This window comes from Onychostruthus taczanowskii, unplaced genomic scaffold (assembly GCF_017590055.1).
Source record: "Onychostruthus taczanowskii isolate IOZ18803 unplaced genomic scaffold, ASM1759005v1 scaffold82, whole genome shotgun sequence".
Lineage (NCBI taxonomy): Eukaryota > Metazoa > Chordata > Aves > Passeriformes > Passeridae > Onychostruthus > Onychostruthus taczanowskii.
This window is the reverse complement of record NW_024506112.1, coordinates 357577-375623: the sequence shown is the minus strand read 5'-3', so window position 1 is coordinate 375623 and position 18047 is coordinate 357577. Positions and strand designations below refer to the sequence as shown.

General features: G+C 36.4%; 1 protein-coding gene across 1 annotated transcript in view; it reads right to left on the bottom strand.

Annotated features, from left to right (window-relative positions):
* CCSER1 (coiled-coil serine rich protein 1) overlaps positions 1-18047 on the bottom strand; it is a 538501-nt gene that overhangs the window by 360911 nt on the left and 159543 nt on the right. Inside the window, exon 5 of the mRNA XM_041424489.1 lies at positions 6176-6386. Coding sequence (XP_041280423.1) covers positions 6176-6386 — 211 coding nt within the window. The remainder of the gene's footprint in view (positions 1-6175; positions 6387-18047) is intronic.

The following is an 18047-nucleotide window of genomic DNA, read 5'->3' as shown; positions in this document are numbered from 1 at the left end:
CAACTTTGATTCAAACATATATGGAAAAAAAAAAAAAAAAAAAAAAAAAAAAAAAAAAAAAAAAAAAAAAAAAAAAAAAAAAAGGAGTAAGATCTTTGCAATAAGAGGCAGGAAACTCAGGAGTACTACAAAGACTTCATGAGGTTATGCTGGGAGAAAATTAGAAGGGACAAAACCCAACTAGAACTTAATTTGGCTACTGCCATACAAATAACAAAGTTTCGATAAATACATCAAAAACAAAAGAAGGGTTTAGGAGACGCTCAATCCTTTGGTGGATGCGCAGGGAAACAAAGTGACAAAGGATAAGGAACTTAATGCTGCTTTTGCATCCATCCTTAGTAGTAAGATCAGTTGACCTCAGATCTGAAAGATGGGCAGATAGTAGAATGAAACCACCCCAACCCAAGGGCAATGGCCAGCAACATGCTAGACACGCACACATCTATGGGGCCACACAGGATCCACCCAAGAGAACTGAGGGAGCTGGTGGAAGAGGTGGAAGAGCTCACTGAGCCATTTTCAATCATTTACCCCCTGTCCTGGCTCACAAGGGAGGTCCCAATTGATTGAAGGTTAGCAAATGTGATGGCCTTCTACAAGTATGGCTAGAAAGAGGATCCCAGAATCTACAGCCCAGTCAGCTTGGTGTCAGATCTGCTTAAGAGCCATCACATGGAATGGACAAAATTATTCCTGTACCTTGAACGTGTATAATAAAATAACTGACATTGTGTTTGTCCATTGCTATTAAATACCTTACAATGCATAATCTTAGAATAAAACATCTTCACTGCCAAAGTGAATACCTGACTATATCCACTTTTTCCCAATATTCTCTACTACTCTGAGATATGCTCCTAGAAAAAACAAAAAAAAACAAAAACAAAAACAAAAAAAAAAAAAAAAAAAAAAAAAAAAAAAAAAAAAAAAAAAAAAAAAAAAAAAAAAAAAAAAAAAACAAAAAAAAAACCATGAGAAGTGCAACAATGGGGTGTTCTGTCTGTCTTTGCAACCAGCTGGGCATGGGTATGCCAATGTATACTTCCAAGTGAAAAAGCCAATTTAACATGATAAATTTGAATTCTATTACTAAATCTAGTACACTTTTATCAGTATTTATTTAAATTTATTAGTATACACAGTGTCAACATACCATGAAATGAAGGAACTACCAATTTCCAGCATGAATTACTTGATGAAAGGGACTGCATTAGATGCAGAGTCGTTGAATAAACCAGAAATGCTACAGTAGTTAATTACAAAGTTACTTAAAGGAAGAAAACCTGCAGCATTTTACAGTGTATTAAACTTGCAATTGGTTCCTAGCATGGCTAACATAGTATTAGCAAATATAACACTTTTCATAGAAGACTGAAGGAAATGCTTTAATGTCTCTAAAAACCATAGTTTAAGGCCAATTCCATATTGACCAGCAATTAGCAAACAGCAATTAGTTTTCTCTCGGTACTTTCCATCAGTGGCTTGCAAGTGCACTATAAAAGGGGACTCTATAATTATGCTTATTTTACTGATGAGGTGAAAGATGCGTGGGGAGAAGTAATGCAGCCAGTGATATCTGACAGACTAATTGCAGCCTGAGTGGTATCACTCTGCCCCACTAATCTCAGGCAACCCTAATGGCCTGTCTCACAGCAATTTTGACATAATTTGACCATTTTCCACATTTCTCTTCTTTTTGAGTTTTTTTTTTTTCCCCAAGAGTAATCTAAAGACACTGTATCGGACACATTAACTTTTAATGACAGCCACAGGCAGCTGCAATTTCCCTCAGTCAAATAAATGATTAATTAGTAAAACACAGTATGCAATATATGTCCAATGAGACTTAGTCCTATTGCTAATTGTAGCAATTAGCTTAAACTCCACAGCCTGCATGGTGTTTTGCAGAGCTCCAAAAAAAAACCACCATGGGCTGAAAAAATTATATTCCAAATTACACAAACATACAGACAACGTATCTTACTTCTCTAGATTATTAACCAGTAAGGTCACTTCTGATAGACCCTTAAAAATACCTAAAAGTAGAATTATGCAGCTGATAAACTATATATTTCATAAAGAATACATGCAAAATATGACCTTATTTCTACAAGCCTAAGATTTTATTTTTACTATGGCACTCAGTAAAATTAATCTACAAGCTCAACAACTAAAGTTTGAACAAAACCCCATTATCACTGATTAAATGGATTCCTCCCCAGTACAACTGTATTTTTCCATTCTGTTTATTTCAGCATAAAGACTTTCTCTTGCTAGGCACAAAGACAAAGCCATACAAGTTTTGTCTCTGCGTGAAATGTTCGACCAAAGATGTTAAAAAAAGGCAAAGCCCTTAAATGTCCCCTTGATTAGCCAGCCTTCAACATTGCCTAAGCCAGCTATAACTCAAGCCATAAAAAAAGTTAACAGATGGAAATAATTTCATTCTCATCTGGAAGAGTACAGGAAAGCCAACATATTGCTTGGTTACAAGGCATTATATATTCATTATTGCTGATAGCAATGAGTGAGAAAGAAGCTCCAGTCTAGTTTTCGGAAGCTCATTGGCCAAACAATCAACTGGTTGCCAGAAATGTTATAAAACATAGAAAGTATAGAAAGTCAATTGTTCTATACTTCCCCCCCAAAATGGGGAAGAAAAAAATGACAGAGAATAATTGAAGAAATACTCAGAGCAGAGAGGCCTGTCTCAAGTCAGAAGGTAAAGAATCTATTTCTTAGGAGAGGATAAAGCTCCCAATTTCATCCATCCCACTCCTATTTTCTTCTCTTCTCTCTTTCAAATGAAAGGAGTTACTACTGACAAAAAAGGACAGTACTACAAAGACTTGGAGAAAATAAAAAACCAAAAACCAAACAGTCAAAATAAACACCCAAGAGCTGGAGACAAAAGGGAAACCACAAAATCATGGACAGGCTGCAAAACAGCTTGCACTGTCCACTGTGCTGAAGTGGCTTTTATCAAGCTGCCCTTGCTGGGTAATATGGGTAATTCTCTGGTAGTACTTTTTCATTAAATTATGCATCCCACAGGTCTTGGTTACACAACTGATCACAGATTTGTCTGTCAGAAATTGAACATCCGTGAGAAAAAGCTGCAAAAGAGATTGAGAGAGATCTTATGGAGCACTTGGAAAATCACCAATTTTCCTCACATGCCAGGGCCCTCCAGACTATCCAGCTTTATTCAGTAAGGTTTCCCAAAACCCTGGGTAACAATCTGCCTTATGAGCCTTGCATGGCCAAACCCATAAAGAATTATTAGGAGACATTTTCAAGGCTTTTTCACTGAAAGTGAAATGGTAATTAATTCTCTTAATTGAAAGATCATTCATTAGCCTTTTACTAAATAACATTCTCAATCTTGAAAGTTACTGTCATGTCTTCAATTTCCCTTTTCAAGATAAGACTAATAACAAGCCTGTAAGTCTGCAGCACAGTACAGCATATATTGTGTGCAGTTTTTCCATTTAGATTCTTCAATTACAAGCAACTGCAGCCAAAAAAGCATATTTTACTAGGTAGTATTACATTTTGGCAGATCATAATTAAATTATTCCTTAGAAGCAGCACTCAGTGCTTAAGAAGAAGGATTACATTGAATAACAGGGCTAATATTTTAACTCAATTAGCATGTTATTTTTCAATAAAGAGGTATACACTACTGTAACTCCTTCTTCTATGGGTAATATCAGCTATGAAATAGAAATAGTGCAACTTTTTTTCGTGGAAACCCCTGTAATTTTCCCCATGAAGTTTGTACACTTTGTATATTTTTGAAGTGGATGAAAACATGTGACATATTATTTTTATAAATATATAATCTTATTTTACACTCTTGCAAGCATAGAATATTTCAATTCCACAAAAGACTGCCAGAGACTATGTTTTACTACATCTAAAAATGCCTGAGCATTCCACAGTAAGGAAAGAATTTTTCTTTTATGTCTTTTGTTCTGTACTGTTCTGAGTTTGATTTATAATATTGGTTGGAGCAGAAGTGATTCTTGGATGAAAAAATTACACCTAGCTGCAATGGAAGTAAGGGATCTTCTCCATGGAAACTGTCTGCTAAGTATGCTCAGATGACTTATTTATTCAATTCTTCAATACAATATTTCAATTTTATGGAATTATATTTTCCTGTAATCTTTTACTAATAATTTAAAAGTGACATAAACATATAAATGTCTGAATATCTGAAGATAATCAAGTTGTGTCATTTCAATACAAATTTCTAACATATTTCAGAGTCATGTCCTTGATTGTTCAAAGTAGTTTTTCAGGTTCTTTCAAGGTAAATTACAGCACATATGGACATCCAAATGTAGGATTAGGAAAAGGCCATTTTGATTTCATAGGGCAAGACAAAATGAAAACTACAGAGACACACTGCGCTACAGCCAGCTGGGGAGATGAAAATTATATAATAAAAAGGAGCAAATAGGCAAAAGACTGAATGATTAAGATGAAAAAATAAGATCAATGAGTTACATAAGGAGGTATTAGTAAGTGGGCATGAAATTCCAGCGAGTCACATAAAATACTTTATGTTCCTTTTGTGGAGATCACCTGGTGAATGTTTTTTAAAGATGAAGTACTGAAAGGTAAGACATATTTCCAAACAGAAAATAACAGTAGATTCTTACACAAGTTTAATGAAACTCTAAGTTAAAACTAAAATTCTTACACTTATCATCATGGTAAGAATTACCTTTCTGAGCATTATAGAATTATTCACACCAGAAACAACATAGAATGCTGACAATATCACCACCTGAATGTTAGAACTGCTATGTCATATAATATCATAATTCTTATTTACTTCCAGATAAAATGAAGTTATAAATCCTTTAAATTCACTCTATATTCTCACATGATATAAAAAAGCAACTAACAGAGAATTAATTATTTCAATTCCAGATCCAGTAACTCAGAAGTGCATTAAGGATCCATATAGTACAAATCAAGCTCCTAGTGAAACTGGAAAGCCTGGGGCTTGCCAATAAGCCAAAACCATACTGTTTAGGAGGACTAATTGTGAACTACCATGGCTAAACCTTTGACAAATCTTTTCAGATCTGGTCAACTTAGATACAGTTGACCAAGAAGTGAGCAGTAAAAACCCCCCAGTTTATTTTCAGTCTTTATTGCATGAAGCTTCAACAGGAGAAATTCTGTTTCCATCTTCAGGAAAAAAGTTAAAAATTATGAAGTCACATATTGGAAGAGTTACCCAGAAATGATGTGGAGACCCCATTAAGGTACCAAAAGTTTAAGTGGACAAGGATCTGAGCAACCTCTTCCGAGTCAGCCTTGCTTTGAGTAGAGAAGGTGTACCTCCAGAGAGCCCTCTGAACAAAAATTATTCTGTATTTCTATGAACTATATAGATAAAAACAAACAAACAAACAAAACCTTCTTGTATATCAAAACATAATGCAAACTGCAATTTGCTGACAACGAAGATGAAAGTTCACAGCATATACATGAGTAAAGGCTCCACAGATGGAAAGCATTAAAAAAAAAACCCAAATAAATTTATTTCTCTAAAATTCTAATGACAAACACAAAATAAAATTTTCAAAGCAACACCAGCAGTCCATAGGGGAAGCAGGAGAATATAGCAGGACAATACAAGCCAGGACTCTTGAAATTGTTCAGAACGGCCCAGTGAATGGCCCACAAAATCTGATTTCAACCATCATTTACAAACTCAAGCTGGCAACCTTTTAGTACTGTTACTTAAGAGATTTTTTTCCCCCTCTGCATTTCTCCTCTAAATAATTCCACGTGACTTCATAATGGATAACTGTAGTAAGAAAACAGAAAAGCTCTAAAATGCTGGAAGAAAACAATAAAATGTATTTTGACCAGAAGCAGTTGGCCTCCCCTGTCCCCTTTTTAGTAAAAGCACAAAAAAAGCTTTGCACTCTGGACACCAAGATGGCAGGATCATTTAAATTCTGCTCAAGTATAAACTTTTCTGACCTTCACCATGTTGAGGCATGACTATTTATACTTCTGCATCAATTCCATGTATTCAAGACATATTAAAAGACATTAAGTCCATAAACTTCACTGACCCTTTTCTGCTGCTTAGTTCATTAATGCTGAGATATATCAGTGTAACAAATAAGTGGGTGATTACCTCTTGAAGAACCCTCTTCATTTTCAGCAGCAATGTCTTGACAGCCGTGCAGTCTTGCAGCATCAGTCTGAAGGGCAGAGACTCAATGCCTCCACCTTCTTCCAGACCAGCGAAAGGCCACTCCACAGATGGGCTGCCAGCCAGCTGGCTGACACGAGGGTACCTGGCTTCTCCTTGCTCCACCTCCTTCGACAGCTTCAAGGATAGATTCCTTGTGAGAGAAAACAGAAAGATCAACACTAAAATATGAAAAAGAACTAATAATTTAGGGGGTGGTAATTCCTCTCAGCTTAAAGACACTTATACATTTGCTTTCAGAGACTGCCAACACGAACAGCCTTTATAACATACATGTAGCCATATGGTGCTAGCAATAAAATACACATTTATAAAAGGACCATATTCTACAGGAGTTAAAATCATGTTCTAGCTCACACCCTACAAAAGAAAGTTATTTTCTTAAAACAAAATATCCTACGGGCAAAACTTCTACAGGTCTATTTTATTTCAGTCGAGCTTTACAAAAAAATGAATCTGTCATGCACTTTCAGAAGCTAAATAAAATCACAATTTTCCATGTGCTTTGACTTAGAACTCACAAAGAAAAGAAAACAGCAAAAAAAATTACTCCCTTCTGGGCTGGCCCAGTGACATAAGATGAACCTCTATTGTATAAAATGGAATATGGAATTTAATTAATCTGCACTCACTCTTAGGTTTAGTTACTACTAAAGCCATATAAGCAGAATGCGAAACAAAACCAGTAAGTTGCAGGTGAGAATCCATTAAAGACAGAGAAAGATTTTGATGGACTTGAAAGGTAATGAAAGAGCATTATTTTGCTGCATACCCATTATCTGCCTTTAATATCAGAAAAAGTTATCTAACCATTTTTCCTAAGATGAAGAAAGTCATACTAAATTAACTCAATACAATTAAAGATGCTAGCACTTAAGCAGTGAAGAAAATCACAATTATTATTCATTTAAAATATTGTTCCAATTTTCTGTTCCATTTGAATTTTTATGCAACACAAAACTGATTCTGCCATAGGTTGGAAGTACAAAGAACATTCTCCCACCCAGCATTTTCCTTAGCTTTGGTTTCATAGGATCAACAGACAAAACCAGATGAATGCCATTTCTTAAGACAAACAATTCCCACTATCATACTAAAAAATCTGGAAATTAGGATACTATAACTTTTATGGATGGTTCATTTTTATATTTTGATAGCTATGTAATATGCAGTAAAAAAAAACATTTTAGATCAAGCAATGCACCACAGAGATCACACACACGGACAGATCCTCATGCTGGCCAATGGAACTAAAATTTCAGGCTCTTCAAGACTCATAAAACAACAAAAACTAGTTGGTTTTAATTTTAAAATGCACTGAAACATCTTTGAGTGGAGCATTTTGCATCCTTTAAAATAAAAATACGAGGTGGATGGTAAAGTTGCTTTTGATTGAAGGATATTAAACCACTGCTGTTTTATAGCCTTTAAACAAGACCCAGGTATAAATCACACAAAGAAAAAACAACGTATGAAACTGAAGTATTATAACATAGACCACTTTTAAAGGTTTATACAAGAAACCATATTCAAGCTGTTGGAACCTACACTTGCATAAGATGTATGTATCCAGGAAAGCACATTATTTAAATTAAGATGAAACAACAAGGTTTGGTGGTTTTTTTTCCCCACCCAGCACCTGCAGGCTAGAAGATGGATTATTCCTTAGAATATTCTGTACATTCACTTCATAAGTCCCACTGAAGTTTCATCTTCCTCATATTCCTCTACAGGCATTCTATGTGGGTCCCATCCTGGCCCTGAGAAAGGACCGGTTTAAGAAGTACTGGCTCCGAGGAGGAGTCTTTTACTGTCCATTATCAGAGGGATGAACCTGGTATCACCAGCCATGCCCTGCTCCCCTGTGAGGAGAAAATCAGTGGTATTCTTGGAAAACTATTCTCCCCTCTGGAAGAGATACATTGTTTATGTATAAGCCATAGATGTACCGGAAATACAGCAATTCTGAATTTCAAATAAAGACAGTATTTTCAGTTTTTTCAGTGGGTTTCAGGTTCCTATCAGACTGCTCAACACACAAAACTACCATATTTTCAAACACAGATTCCTGCACTATACTATGAAAAGCACCGTAATAACATATTACTCCTCACAGTCTTTAAGAGTTTAAAATCTTACTGTTTCTTGAAAATGGTGACTCAGAGTTTGATGGTATACAGAAAACATTCAGACTATACAGTCCTTCCTGATAGTTCAGAGGTACTTTAATTGATCTGTGACAGAAAAACTCTGCACTCTCTGATATAAATCATTCTACTTGCTGCAGAAAAAAGAAGCTCATTTAAACTTCATTCCAGAAATGGTATTTCATCAAGTTCATTATTAACAGCATCTAGGTGGTCTGTTACATTATTATTACAGCAATCCACTGCAATTAATCTCAAAGCAGCAAGACATTTAGAAAGGGGGAAAAAACCAAGTGAATTCTTCCTAAATTAGAAGTTTCACTTTGTTAGTAAAACATCTCAGCCTCTGAAGCTGGAGTAGGGCTGGTTCCTTGACCAGTAGTGCAGGTGCTCCTTACAGATGGCCAGACTTCTCCACCTTCCTAACATGCATTCATTGCAATAAAAACATTTCACAGGCAAATATTATCTATGACAAATTTCTTAGGCCCTTGGAAAAAAGCCTCCAAAGGTCTATTATAATGACCAAAGGAATGTATTTCCTGTAAGTGACAACATTAAGTACATAATATAATCAACATACAGTATTTCAGAAAGGTAATTTGGCCACTTTTAAATACATGGCTATGGCCTGAGCTCTAAATTCACCTGCCATATGCTCAGGCTAAGTTTCTACTTTAACAAAACCACACCTGAAAATGTTCTGAGCACTGGAAGTCAGTTTTAAAATGCTTCTGAAATGGCTTGACCCAACCCCGTTATCACTCTTCCCAATGATTCCCTGGCATGGTCTGGTTGTCACTACAGGAAAATTGGATGGTTACCCTTCATTCTGGAAGATGTCAGTGGTGGAGATGTTCACTGAAGTCCCATCCCATATAGAGGTCACCTCAAATCCCTGAACACTGCAATGGAGCCATGAATGATAACAAAGAAAAGGACACATATCCACTGAGCACCACAAATCTACTCCCTCATTTCTAATTGATACAAAGAATTAGAAGCTACAATATCCACAGTCGGTAAAATGGTAGTGCCATTAGGGCAGATTTCTATTTCAAAAGCAGTCTTTATTGAAATAGTATGCTAGCATTAAAATAATCAATCAGTGGCTTTCAGCATTTAATAGCCTCCATCAATCCAATGTAACTACGTGTTAACTGAGTAAGAGACACAGTTGTGCAGATCCTTTGAAAGCTCCTTTTCCCTAGGAAGCTAGAACAAAACCAATGTTCTTACACTAAAGAATTCCTAAAGGGTTTTATTTTTAAGAAAGAATGATAAAAAAGGGAAAAGAAAAGAGAGGAAAAAGGAAGGAAGAAAAAAAAAAGAAAGGGGACCCAAAGACACGGATTTGCAGCTTGAGCTTGTTTAAGTCATTCTTCCCTTCTTACTGATCCTCAGATCAATGATTTGAAGAGCTTATGGTAATTTGAACTTCACTTACATAAAGATCCCCAGATTACGTGGACTTTAATCTTCTTAGTTTTCATCAGCAGTGCTCAAGATGTTGCTAAATCAGAATTAGCCTAAACTAATACAATTGGTTCCCCTGAGTCTGCTTCTCTTGATATCAGCTTAACAGAGGAGAACCCATGTAACACTGCTGGCATCAGGAAGGCTCTGAGAGCCAAGCAAAAGACCCCAGACTATATGAGAAGAGCTGAACACTCTTTCTTTCTTCCCTGAGGGATTATCTTCTAAAGCAGGGTCTTAGAAAAAGCCTTAAATCTCTAATCTGCAGTGTTTAAGTGTGCAGCTGTGTGTGTGTATAGTCATAAAGATACCATGTATATACACACGTGAGTTTTTATAGCTCTGTGTGTGTATATATACACATATGTTTGTAGAAGTCATACATATATTTATATATAAACACATAAAAATTTGATCTTGGTAAGTTTTTTGAAAAAGACCAAGTAGTTCTTATTTGTCCATAGCATCCTTTTACATTAGAAGAAAGATGTTTTTAGTTTCATACAGAGGTTATGTCCTGAAATCCTATTTCACATTAATCTCGAAAGAAATATGGATTGAAGGCTTTCTCCCATCCAGAATTTTCTTTTTCCTCATTAACAGTAAAGAGGTTTTCCTCCTTCAGAGAATTAACTAATTACAATTCTGATAAATAGCCCTCAGCTGGACCACATAAGACATGTAAGAGCAATTGCTTCTGCTTTTTAGAGGAAAAGTTGCCTACCTCAAATACTTCCAAAATTCAGTTTGAAGCACTCTTGGCTCTCCTAAAACGAAGTACATTACCCGTGAAACCCTACTATCATCCCATACTGAATCTTAATCTCTGAGTGATCTACTATTCTCATCTAGTAAAGAGACATGTTCTATCCCAAACAGTTCACAACTGAAATACAGAGACATATACACACAAGGTCCCTCACCCCATTTAGCAGAATAAAGACACAGACTTCAACAAGCATGTTCCTAAATTTTACAATGAACATATAAAATAATGTCCTGCTAGGTACCTAAATGTTCTCAAGACCTAAAAAACATTTACAAACTCCTCAGTTCTGAAAACACAGGCTTTGCAATACTAAGATAAAAACCTAACCAGAACTTAAACATTTGGCTAATTACCCATATTAACATTCTTTGGCATAAAAATTTCTACCTCTCTCTGTCTCACACAATTTCTCAACATTGCTTCTGTTGTAACAGAAACTGCTTCAGAAGTTGCAGGGATAAAATCTCAGAATCTTGTACACCAGCGTGTCAGAAGATACACATTGTTTGACATTTTACAGCTTTTTGAGGTGTGGATCCTCTATTGATGCTATGATTTTTCAAGATCAGCCTTTCAGAGAAATGATGTCCAGTATCTGCCACTATCAAACTCTCCACCCACACACAAGTGTGCACACAAACTCTAATGGCCGTGCTACTCTAAGTTAAGAGAATATCAACTTTTTCCATTAAAACTGCTTTTCTTTCCAAGGTTTATATCACAGTCATAAAGACATCCTTTGGGCTAGAACATGGTGATCAAAATATACAGAATCAAATATTATTTAAAAAAAAAGGTTTAAAAAAATTTTAAAAGCCCTCCATCTTCCAGCTGCTGGTAAAGTACAGCTCTTAAGGGCCTGTCAAGCGTTTCTTTCCTTTCTCTAAACTCCACAGGAGTGAAGAGCTCTGTTTATATCCCCTGATCTAGCACACAACACTTCAAACTTCAACCCTTTTCTTCCTCCTGGAACCCATTAGGAAAAATTAAATGTAAAAAAATAAAATAAGATAATGTAATGAATAATCAGATCATTTTAAAAACTAGCTACTTGGAAAAGACCAGTGGGGCCTTTTCACTTTCAAATATTAACAGTGCAGTAGTAAGTAAAGCAGCAAAGACAAACCAGCAAAAGTAAATGAGGCTGGCTTGGCACTGAGACTTTGGTAGCTTCAGTCTTTTTAAATTCCTCCCCACCCCCTGAAAAATAAAACAAAGTCAGCAGGAGATCATTCCTGAAACCATTTTACAATTATTAATTAACATAATGTCTCTGTTCAGGACATGAAAAATAAATAAATTTTGCCTATTCCTGTCCATGGCAGGGGAGTTGCAGCTAGATGATCTTTAAGCTCTCTTCCAACCCTGTGATTCTTTTATTTGGACAAAGGATACATCTCCCTGCAGACATTGCAGTGTTGGTAAAAACTACACCAAAAAACTAACCTCTGACTGGATGCTGCCTCAGTACAAACTAAAGCTGAAGACACTTGGTGCTCTCTCTGAGTCTCACTCCAAATGCACTCCACACAATAGATCACCTCCACTAACCTGGGACTAGAACCACAACATTTTGATCTAATCTATTAACGACAGGCATCGAAACATGTCCAGAAAACTTGACTCTATTGGGGGAAATGGGAAAAAATGAGGGGCAAATCCATTTTGTCACTGTCACCTTCTAGATCAGAACAAAACTTCTCTTCACCTTTGCTCTAAATGCTTCAGTCTTTCCTTTAGAAAATGTGCAGACGCAACATTAAACTTCAAAGCTTTTACTAGGTTAAAAAAACCCCTGTAAAATCACAAAGGATATTGGATTTGATGTCTGCCTTCCAAGAAGCACAAGTAGTACACTCCTTTCATTCAGTTATCAAACTAGTTTTCATTACTTAAAAGCAACTTGTCAAATGCTTCCTGCTATATGTAGTAGTTTTTGCTATCAAAACTTTATGAAATCCTGATCAAAATTATGTGCATTTTAAATGAAAGAAGAAAAAGGCAAGCAATTTTCTGTGCTCAATAAAAAAGTACCGAACTGTTAGTACAGGCTTTAGTGGGGAAGATAGGTATGCTAAAAGGAAAGGTTATATTTGCTTAGTGCCAAGTAGAAGTCACATACATGAATAAGACTGACAAAGATGGACTTCCAGTGAGACCAGAAAATTAAGTGGAAAATTCACATACTTTATAAAGGAGACAAGCCACTAACTTCATGATCTGTCTGAATTGGTGTTTAAATACCTGGGAAGCACCTAATCATATTATTACTGCCTAACCCAAGATATTATCTTTTGATGAGCTATTAAGCATTTAAAACACTTCTGTGGAGCAAGCAAACAATTCATTATAGCTTGTGTTGGCCAAGAGGTTCATCTGAGATGCATAACAGATTTTTAAAAAGTCCAATTGATATTTACTAAAATATCTTCAGCATTCTGCTGACGTTCCCTATATCCCAAACCCTGCCTGTCTTACCTTCATCAGGTGACTCAGGGAACTCTACGCGGACCGGGTTCACTAATAGAAATGTCTATGCTTCTGACCCTGCCAGAGCTTAAAACCAGATACAGACATCTAAATAATCATCCTACAGGTTATCATGCTACAGCCACACACATTCCTCCATTAGCAAAAAGGCACATGCCTACAGGATTAGATGGCAGAGACTCAGAAGAGGAGCTGAGCAGTTAAGGGATGCCCTGTGCACAATTAGGTAGTTACAACTGTGTGGGTGTTCAGGAAAGTCCAACTAGTAACTAAAATTTAGCACTAAATCTATATTTTCATATAGTGAAATACAAAGTCAGTAATAGAACATGATCTCCAATATACTCAGTAATTACAAACACAGTTTTCTGAGTGACAATACCTTTCAATACTCTTTAATAGAAACAACACAATGGACTTTTATTTTGGTGAAAATATCTGATGAAACCAATGTATCCCTTCTCCCCTCCCTCTAGTAGTTTTACAATACAGAGTAGAAAACTGTTGTATCTAAATTCAGAGAATACCATCCACCTATGATATGTAGCAAACTTTGTAAATATGTCAGGAGGCAACTTCAACTTTAAAACTCGTCCTTCTTCATTATTACATACAATAGTTGGAAACTAATGTTAACATTAAAAGAGCTTTTATGTTAAATCCTCTTTTATGACCAATAACTGAAATCATGTAATGGATTCAGGAACATAATCTATAAAGAAATCCAGACCATGTATGTAACTACATATCCATTCTTGAAGATACCTATCTACAAGCATTTTTTTTCAAGGTTATATTGTGTTCTCCTTAAAAGTTTTTGGGAAACATTATGGAAGCGTGATCCACACAAAAGTAACCAAACAACACCAAGAATTCCAGCACCAGTGCTAATTTATTGCTTCAGTGAAAACAGCTCACACTCCATCATCTTGAAATACAAGAGTCTGAGAGCTCCACAAACACAAAGATTTCTCAGGAACCATTCACCTTCCAAAGGCTCAAAATCTCTCCTCCACTCCTGACCACTGCACAGCTCCAGACACCAACCTACAAGAAGTGCCCCTAGCACAAATAGAGGCCAATAACTCAAGAAAAATGCCCAGCTACATACTGAAAGCCTACACGTTGCAAGACCTCTTGTGTTGTTTCCTTAGGAGTGTCCTCTCAAGCAACCAGAGGGTTTAAATTAACACAGAATGGTTTCACTTACAAGGCAGGTGTTTGCAATGTCTGCACTTGGAACCTAATTAGTGAAATTAAAGCCTTGCAACAGCACTCACTCAATTTTTTAAACAAAGGCATTAGAGACCAAACAAAAAGAAAGCAAGAAACTAATTAATGTGTAAATTAACCTAATTGCTTTGTTCTCACATGATGTAATCAATCACCAAGCGCCAGAGCAGAAACATGTTACTTTATCATCTGGTAAATTAACCCACCTACAGGAGATTTCTTTGACTTTGCCAGTATGGTCCTTCAGTGTTTTTATTTTTGCTTGTAAATAACTCATTAAAAATAATCAGAATATTTAATTTCATTTGACTAGAGCACTGCAGTAGTGCTTCCATACTGTTCTTTTACAGAAGAAAACATTTCTTGTCCCTTCTCTCCCCCATAACGTGGCCTGCTGTGAAAAAGGAAATCTAATGACTTGTCAAACTGAGGCCAGACAGATGAAAAAGACAATGGTTTTTGGTTTGGTTGACTATGAGGGTCCCAAGCTCAAATCTCTGAATCACACTGAAAATACCTCTAAATATTTATTTGCACAGAGGAGGAAATAAGCAGGATAAAACTTCAATACTAGCTCAGCTCTTCATGCTTGCAATATTTTTGTTCTGATGCAACACTGCTTGAGATGTAAGTGCCTACAAAGCAGGTCCCATCAGAAGCCTCATTCTTTCTACAATGTCTCCTGTCTCTCCATTTTGAGGGCATCAGGTCTACTGCCTTGTAACACTGGGTTTTGAGACTGTCATATTAAAACCCAATGCTTATTGCAGCTGTTTTCTCTCTGGTTGCTACATTCTCTAGTTTGGGGACTCTGCTTGAATTACCTGAATATACGGGGCTACTGCAGCAGCTCCTAGTTTACAGAGCCAGTTGGCAGTTTAAGACTGAGAATAGTATGAAGAGCAATATTGTGCAAAACTATGCAAGTTTAGAAAAGTTGCACCTCACTGAAAACATACAGCCCATGATTTGAGTTTGATGTCTGATCTTTTACACTGCACATTTTCAAATTTTAAGCAGTAAATGACAGTTATATTTGGAACACAATTTCTCTTAATTTAACATTGCTGCGATAACTTGTGCCATTAATTTATTACAGCTTGCAAAAAAAGTTATAATGAAAAAACACACTTATAAAAGTTGCTGTAAGGAAGTTATTAAAAATTTAGTATTATTATTAATTTATAATAGAATTTGTAGCATTCCTTCTGTGAAACCCTAAATGTACATTACATAATTGCATAATTAATACTTTCAGTTGCTGATTTTGCCAGGAGAGCAGCCCTAATAGTTATTGGAGTGTATGTTAAAACTTGCTGCCTGTAGATCAACTTAGACTGAGATTAAAACTGGACTTGCCAACTCATTTATTTTCAAGGCACCTTATAGTATGACTCCAGCTTTTGGAATAAATTCCATTTTTAAAAATAAAATGCACAAAATGTCAATTTCTGGCCCACACTGTTGCCAGATAGAGCATGACATTTTGATCTAAGCTCACCCTATAGATTTTGGATGCAGAAAACAAAGCACTCAAAAAATACACCTGTGCACATACAGACATTATACAATCTTTGATGAATACTGCTTGACTTATGAGTCTGAACCTTCTGTGGCAAGGCCATTCTCTGCCTGTGTTTTCAGGGACCAGAGATCCATCAGCCACTTGGACTGTCTTGCATATTACTGGCCAGGCTGCTGTTGCCTAAATCTGACAGAGCAAACCTGAAGAACAAGCTAGGATGTGAGTGTATTAATAGGAAATATGTTGTAAAATTACACATTGGACACAGACAGACAAGAAAAGAGCCACGACCCATGGTCAAGTGGTAAAGGAAGGATGAACAAGAAAGTTGCCTGCCATTACCTGAATGCTGTGGTTTTTTCTTTGTTTATTTGACTTGAGTCACTTTTTCTTTTTTGTGTGGGTTTTTTGTTGTTGTTGTTTTGTTTTTGGGGTTTTTTTAATTTAGGGCTTGTTTTTTGGGTTTGAACACACAATGAAACATTTTGACGACAACTGTGGAATCACAGATTGATTTGGGCTGTGAGGAAAAATTAGAAGTCATCTACTCCAATTTCCCCTTCAGTGTGCAGAAACATCTTCAACCAGATGAGGCTGCTCAGAGCCCCACCCAGCCTGACCGTCAATGTTTCCATTCCAGGGATGGGACATCCACCACCTCTCTAGGCAGCTGTTCCAGTGCCTCACCACCCTTATTCTAAAACACTCCTTCCTTCTAATATTACACCTTGTCCTATCACAACAAAAAAAGTTGATCCTGCTAAAAAGTCTGCCCCACCTTTAGTACAGGAACTCTTGATGTTACAAAAAATAGATAAACCAGTAGCATTCACTTATAGAACACAGTTCTTAGGCCCCAAAAATCCAAATGTCACATCTTTTTGTCTGCATCAAACCAGTTATAAAGATTTTTACCACATAACCTAAAATTCTTCTTACTGGTTGTAACAGCAAGTTGATGGAAAGTGTGATCAAATCTTCAGACAGGAACGAGGGCACTGAAATCCTACGGAATGCAGAATGCATCTTTTTAGTCACTTCTTTGAGTGGCCAGGCAATATTCATATTCCTCTGAGGCAATATTGAAGAGTAAGGATATCTGTCCTTGAAATTTTTTATTCCATCTCACTTGGTTGGTCTGCTAGTGTACCTACAGCCTGTGTACCTGCATCTGCCACACTTAACATCTGGCAGCCACCTCTCAAAAAGACTAAGGAGCTGTTCCCACAAAGGAAGGAGATTCTCTCCTTACACACACCCCCAGCAAGCCTCCAGCTTTCCCCTGAAGGGTTCCATGCAGGCAGCACAATAAACTGACATAACTAAGCATGGTGAAACTACACTGACAACAGTGGGATTGACCATCAGCAGTATGAGCATTCCACAGTTCTGTTTCAACACAACTCCAAGCATAACCCATAAGCTTTTTTCCATCCCAACAGGACTACTGTCCATCTTTTGCTGAAATACATTTTCAGCTTGTCCAGGGTCATACAGCAAAACACTAAGTTTGCCAGCAAAACTTAGCAGCAGATAATTAAATAAATAAGCTTTCCCTTAGAGACATTTTTATGAGTTCTAGAAGCAGCATTTTGAAATTTCAGTGTCATTTTGCAGACTAAATGAACCTGATGGGCTGAAGCCAGCATTTTTTTTACACAACAGCATTTATCCAGTTTTTTTGTTTCATTTTCAAGAACAAGTGCAATGTGGGAAAAACACACACAGAAATGCCTACATCAGAGCACAGATTAAGCAAAAATCTTATCTAAATTACTAATTAATTTTAGAAAACAGAAAATACAGTAAGAAATAATTAACCTAATGCAGATTGTTCTTGACTGAATAAAGGCTGTCACAAGAATAACTCAGAGATGAGTGAAGCAAGTCATTTAAATGCAGGCAAAAGCTGTAAGTTAGATGACTAACACTTTTATCCATGTGTCAGAAAACAGATAAAATAGTCCAAGCCTACTGGACCTCTGATTGGCATTTTTAAAACTCTCAGTGAAAGGTAGGAGGTCTTTACTCTTCCTTCTCAGGGTAAGCTAGTGGAGTTTTTGACATGCAAAACTTCCATGGTACAAGCCATGTTCTCTTGCAATAATGAAGAGGAGAGAAAATGTGGAAATATAAAGCTGATGCAGCAGGAAT